Source organism: Perkinsus marinus (genome assembly GCF_000006405.1).
Source record: "Perkinsus marinus ATCC 50983 genomic scaffold scf_1104296955874, whole genome shotgun sequence".
Classification (NCBI taxonomy): Eukaryota; Perkinsozoa; order Perkinsida; family Perkinsidae; genus Perkinsus; species Perkinsus marinus.
The window spans coordinates 552,614-558,029 of NW_003207677.1; the positions used below are offsets into that span (position 1 = coordinate 552,614).

Sequence of the window (5,416 nt, forward strand, 5' to 3'; positions counted from 1 at the left end):
AACCGGATATGCTAAGAATATGTGGAGGGGTGTATTGATGTATTACATCGACAGCGGACATTGCGTAATATATCGATCATCTGGGCGCGCGCGATAACCCCTGTCGTTGATGATGAGGAAGTTCAGCGTTTAGGTTCGGCATCGCAAGGGTTTCGTACTGTACGACTTAGTGGCGGGTTCAGGGTCGGGAAAGGCCCTAGAAAAAGTGCTGCAGCCGGCTGATTGAATATCTTTCTTACGCACAGCGAAGGTTTTGTGTGGGCACTTGCCTGCGGGGTTGATACGGTGGCAGGCAATTCGTGGCGTGTGAAGATTCAAATTGTTTCTGGTTGAGCTTAGTAGTCAGACTCACTGAGCGTCGCCGAGTATCTTAGGTTCAGCAGCACTGGATACGAAATAGGTCCGGAAGGGTACCATCGATTCAGTTCATTTCCATAGACTAGGATGATTTCCAGCACCCAGGCGTTCGCCAATGCGGCCTCTGCTGCCGATAAGATCAAAAACGTCCATTTAAAGGAGCTCTTGAATGACGAAGGTAGTCCCGGGCGAGTGCCAGGGGATGAGACTTATCGCAAACTTCAGAGCGCAACAAGTCTATGTTCGTGACCCCTCCCGAGTTGAAGGGAGTGACTCTGGATTATTCCAGAGAACGCCTTAATGAGGCCTCACTTAAGGCTCTATTTGACTTGGCCAAGGAGGCCCATCTCGATGAGAAGATCGAAGATATGTTCAACGGTAAGGCAGTGCGGGGTACACTTTTGTTGTTACTCTGAAGGGGTGTTGGTGTAGGTGTTAAGATTAACACTACTGAGAAGAGAGCTGTCCTTCATACTGCCTTGAGAGCTCCTCGTGGTGGTAAAGTCATCGTCGATGGCAAAAATGTCATCGAGGATGTTTGGGTAATAGGGAGGGTTCATGGTTGCGAATCCTGTGGTCTATGGTTCTATCCCTGGTCTCGTCAATTTTCTTCCCATTTTCAGAGAGTTTTGGACCAGATCAAAAGCTACTCCGATAAGATCCGTTCCGGCGCTTATCGCGGGGTGACCGGCAAGGCCCTCAAGAACGTCGTTTGCGTCGGCATTGGCGGGTCCTATCTCGGTAATTTCATCTGCGAGATGATTCTAATCTGAGTCTTCCACTATAGGTTTGCTCCGTATGAGATAGTCTCCCTCTCAGGTCCCGAGTTCGTCTTCGAGGCCCTCCGTACTGACCCTGCTGCTAAGAAGGCCGCTGAGGGCAGGACTACCAAGTTCCTTGCCAATGTCGACCCCATTGATGTGGAGAGGGCCCTTGAGGGCCTCAATGCTGAGGAGACTCTCCTTGTCGTCATCTCCAAGACCTTCACTACTGCCGAGACAATGCTCAACGCTAAGACCGTTCGCCAGTGGCTCTTCGATAATCTCGGCAAGTCTCCTGAGGTCGTCAGCAAGCACGTGTGTGCATGCTCTACTGCTCTGAAGTTGACCAAGGAGTTCGGCATTGATGACGAGAATGTCTTTGCCTTCTGGGACTGGGTCGGAGGTCGCTACTCTGTCAGCTCTGCTGTTGGCTGTCTTCCACTTGCCCTCCAGTACGGCTTTGACCAAGTGAACCAATTCCTCGAGGGTAATGTTGACTTGAATTTTCAGTTATTTTTATGTCACATTTTTCAGGTGCCCATCTGATGGATGAGCATTTCCGCAATACTAAGGACCTCACTCAGAACATCCCGGCCCTTATGGGCCTCATCGCTGTCTGGAACAGCACTTTCCTCGGCGCGACCTCAACTGCCATTCTCCCCTACTGCCAGGCTTTGGTGAGGTTCGTCGCTCATATTCAGCAACTTGATATGGAAAGTAACGGCAAGAGAGTTACTCTCACTGGCCACACTGTAGACTACAACACTGGTAATGTGAAACCATGACCGCATTTCTCCTCATTGTCGTCTTCGTTTTGATAGGCATGGTTCACTTTGGTGAGCCCGGCACTAACGGTCAACACTCCTTCTACCAAGAGCTTCATCAGGGCACTACTATTGTGCCCAGTGAGTTCATCGCATTCGCTAAGTCGCAGAATCCGATTAAACTTGCCGGGGAGCCCGTCAGCAACCATGATGAACTCATGTCCAACTTCTTCGCCCAGCCTGATGCTCTGGCTTTCGGTAAGGGCTTCGATCAACTTGAAAAGGAAGGCGTAGGTTGTACAAGGAAATTATATGCGTGGCATTGACTACCTTAGGTCCCCGCCGAATTGATGGACCATAAGTTCTTCCCGGGAAACAGGCCCTCGTTACAGCTCCTTTTCCCCGGTACCTGCAATGCTACCTCGGTGGGAGCTCTCCTTGCTGCATATGAGCATCGTACTATGGTCCAGGCCGCCATCTGGGGCACCAACTGCTTTGATCAGTGGGGGGTTGAATTGGTGAGATGCCCTATTGAATTGGTACATATTCATTGTGATTGATATCAGGGTAAGGTCTTGGCCAAATCTGTTAGAGGGCACTTCGCCAACCCTTCTGCTGGGGTTTCCGAGTTCTGTGGCTCGACCCAGAGGCTCCTCAAACAGTATCATCAGTAGGTCGTTATAGTGGAGGTTCTTGGCTAGGTTATTATCCATTTCAGGATGAAGTAAGGGAGAAGATCAGAATTGCCTTGCTTGTTCTGTACGTTATCATCAATCTAGATCGCCGTGTATCACGCGATTGTTTCACCGTCCTCCCGAAGCTCTCTCCTTACCAATAGGTGCCCCCAGCATTACGATAACTATTGAACAGAGGTCTGCTTAGGTCGTCTTGTGTTATGGTGAATTTTAAGACATGAAGTTGAGGGTAGACTGTGGCTACAGAATTTCCAGCTCGGAAGCGTATGGTCATCTGCCGTCAACAATATATTATGGTGGTTGCCGTCTTCGTTGAATTGAAGATGTTATTCAATTGATAATAACTCGGATACAGGATTTCTCTGCAGTGCCCCGGTATGTTTGTTGTTGGGCTTGCTCAGTATGACTTGATGGAGCGTTTCAGAATTGCTCGTGGCTGTTGTTGTTACAGTGCGAGGAAAGTTCATCATTGATTCAGTTCAGCCATTGTGGAAGTGATTGATTCGTCCATTGGCCTGAGTGCCGACGAGGGGATATGCGGGTTTTCGTCAATGATCGGTGAGTCGCGTAGCATCCATGATTTTCGTTATGGAGAATACTCCTGAATCTGGAGGCTGGACTGTCGTTACGTTGGGGGGCGAACGCGATGGTGTCGTGGTGTATTTGGAGAGTGGTCAAGCGACGACGTCGTCGTCATGCAGGGTTATTGTCAGGTTCTGTGTTGATCTGAGTGATGCAGCGATAGGTAGGGGTGCTTTCAGTGAGGTCCGCCGAGGACTAGACGTTCTTACGGGCGAAGCGGTGGCAATTAAAACCTACATGGTAATCGGCGTTAGAACCAGCAGTACACGTGCAAGTAGAACGATGCGGATATGGTGATCAGTAGTATCGTGGATGAATCAATTGTCTTCAATTCGTATATTGGTCTTCGAGGGTTCATAGCATGAATAATGTGTTATGTAGGCAACATGTGAGAAGGCTCTGGATTATTTTACTCGTGAAGTCCGGGTGCTTGATATGCTCAAGGTAATATTAGGGGGGAAATGAACTCAGTCGAGGAACTCTAAGGTTGCTTTGTACGCAGCCGTGAATGGTTCTAGTAAAGAACGCCGCACTACGAGTGGTTGAAGGCCGAATGGCTCGTTGTTAGCAAAGGTTGAAAGTTGGAGGTGTAGAAAGTCACTACCCGGATTTGAACCGAGGTTGTCACGGCCACAACGTGACGTCCTAACCACTAGACGATAGCGACTCTGAAATTTCTTTAGTTCGTCGGGATATACTTCACCAATTGGATTGAAGTTGAGGGTTCATGTTGAGACTATTGATTTCCTCGACAATATCGGCATCGGATATACTCGTATCGACTCCTTGCCTACATTCAGTTTCATTATGGTAGAGGCTCTTAAGCATAGTTTGATGATTTTGGGAATGAACATCATATTGAGATGATGCCAAACTGCTATTACTATTCTTCCTCAGAGAGGTCCCCAAGAAAGTCATATTTCTATTCCTGAATGGATTGATGATACTCGAGAAGGCGGCATGTTTATCCGACTGCTCTCTTGTACAACAACAGAGTAGTCATGGTTGCCTTACCAACAGCGATACTTGACTTTTCAGAGCTGGAACGCCGGGGCCTGACAGTCACGGCAACCTGATGATAGTCATGGAGATGGGCATTGAGACTCTCGACACTTACGTCCGCACCAAGTAGTAGTAGTAGTAGTAGTAGTAGTAGTAGTAGTAGTAGTAGTAGTGAAGAAAGGGAGTGCATCCTGAATTGGGTCGTCCATATCAGGCGAGCCGAGTCGCCTGGTAACTACCACTTCGACACTGACGAGTTGGGAGAGATCGTAGTCAGACTCATCGACATTGTAGAAGCCCTTCACTCTATTGATATGGTGCTCACGAGCGATGATGCTTATGACTCTTTCTGCTCACTCAGTTGTCTCTACTAGGTGCATCTCGATCTCAAGGCTGACAATATAATGCGAATGCGTGACGGGCAGTGGAAACTGATAGACCTAGGTGGTCTCATGCTGGAGGGCTCAGTAGTATCGCCAGCCAATGGTGGATCGATAACATTCACTCCAGTGTGGGTCCAAAGGCTTCTTCATGAATCGTCATCTAAGTGTAAGGTACGCCTCTCCCGAACTTGGCAGGCCGATGGCCGCATATTTGTCTGGTGTAAATGATGCTGATGATGAGCGACAAGTCATCAGAGTCTCCAAGTCTATGGATGTGTGGGCGTTGGGAATTTTGATTTCCAAGATCGTTCTCGGTAAGAACATATCTTCGTGTAATTTGCATGTTTGATAAATGTAGTGTTAGGATTAGATCACTTAATTATTTTTATTTATAGTGATCGATACAGTAATCATAGAGCAACACTAAGCTAGTAAAGAAAGAAGACAAGTATCACAAGAATGTGAAAATTAGGACAGACACTTGTATTTTACATTTCCTCACAAAAGGCACTCGCATTCTTTTCTATGCTACTAGAGTGCAGAGGGTTTCAAAGGCTAGTACAGTACGCGCAATCTAGATAGTGCTAAATTGTCCAGCGCGAGAATTTCGATTAGTTTTGGCTTTAAAATTCGTTCATACATTCCTCTATATGTTATAATGAAAATCAGCGAGAAAATTCGAGAAAAAAAATATAATTTTCCCAATTTTTTGCCCAATTTCTCGTGATATCATCCAATTTTTCGTTCATAGTATTACCCTGTTCGGCCTCGCTGGTAGTTCGTCGTACGTGTGTAAGATCTGTGTGGGAATATACCAGTGCTGCAAAAAATGTTCGCTTTCCTCAGCTGAGCTCAATACTTTCCTCACTTAT

The 5,416-nt window shown here is 47.3% G+C and overlaps 2 protein-coding genes and 1 non-coding gene across 3 annotated transcripts; 2 read left to right on the top strand and 1 right to left on the bottom strand.

Moving 5' to 3' along the window:
• The first annotated feature begins 423 nt into the window (after window positions 1-423).
• On the top strand, window positions 424-3,002 carry Pmar_PMAR020555 (glucose-6-phosphate isomerase, putative). The gene is made up of 11 exons (XM_002775529.1): window positions 424-535; window positions 583-735; window positions 790-899; window positions 981-1,098; window positions 1,177-1,605; window positions 1,653-1,886; window positions 1,940-2,172; window positions 2,218-2,400; window positions 2,449-2,552; window positions 2,601-2,720; window positions 2,765-3,002. Exons 1-10 carry the CDS (start codon window positions 445-447, stop codon window positions 2,608-2,610), a joined length of 1,665 nt encoding a protein of 554 aa, XP_002775575.1. The 5' UTR covers window positions 424-444; the 3' UTR covers window positions 2,611-2,720; window positions 2,765-3,002.
• Window positions 3,003-3,056: 54 nt separating this feature from the next.
• On the top strand, window positions 3,057-4,971 carry Pmar_PMAR020556 (hypothetical protein; the record flags this gene model as incomplete). Its single annotated transcript, XM_002775530.1, has 9 exons — window positions 3,057-3,135; window positions 3,291-3,399; window positions 3,541-3,603; window positions 4,057-4,154; window positions 4,198-4,287; window positions 4,376-4,478; window positions 4,536-4,672; window positions 4,716-4,858; window positions 4,940-4,971. The coding sequence occupies exons 1-9, from the start codon at window positions 3,113-3,115 to the stop codon at window positions 4,969-4,971; spliced, it is 798 nt and encodes a 265-aa protein (XP_002775576.1). The 5' UTR covers window positions 3,057-3,112.
• Window positions 3,755-3,826, bottom strand: Pmar_PMAR020557. Its single transcript has one exon. It is a non-coding gene; the product is annotated as a tRNA-His (tRNA).
• Window positions 4,972-5,416: the final 445 nt, after the last annotated feature.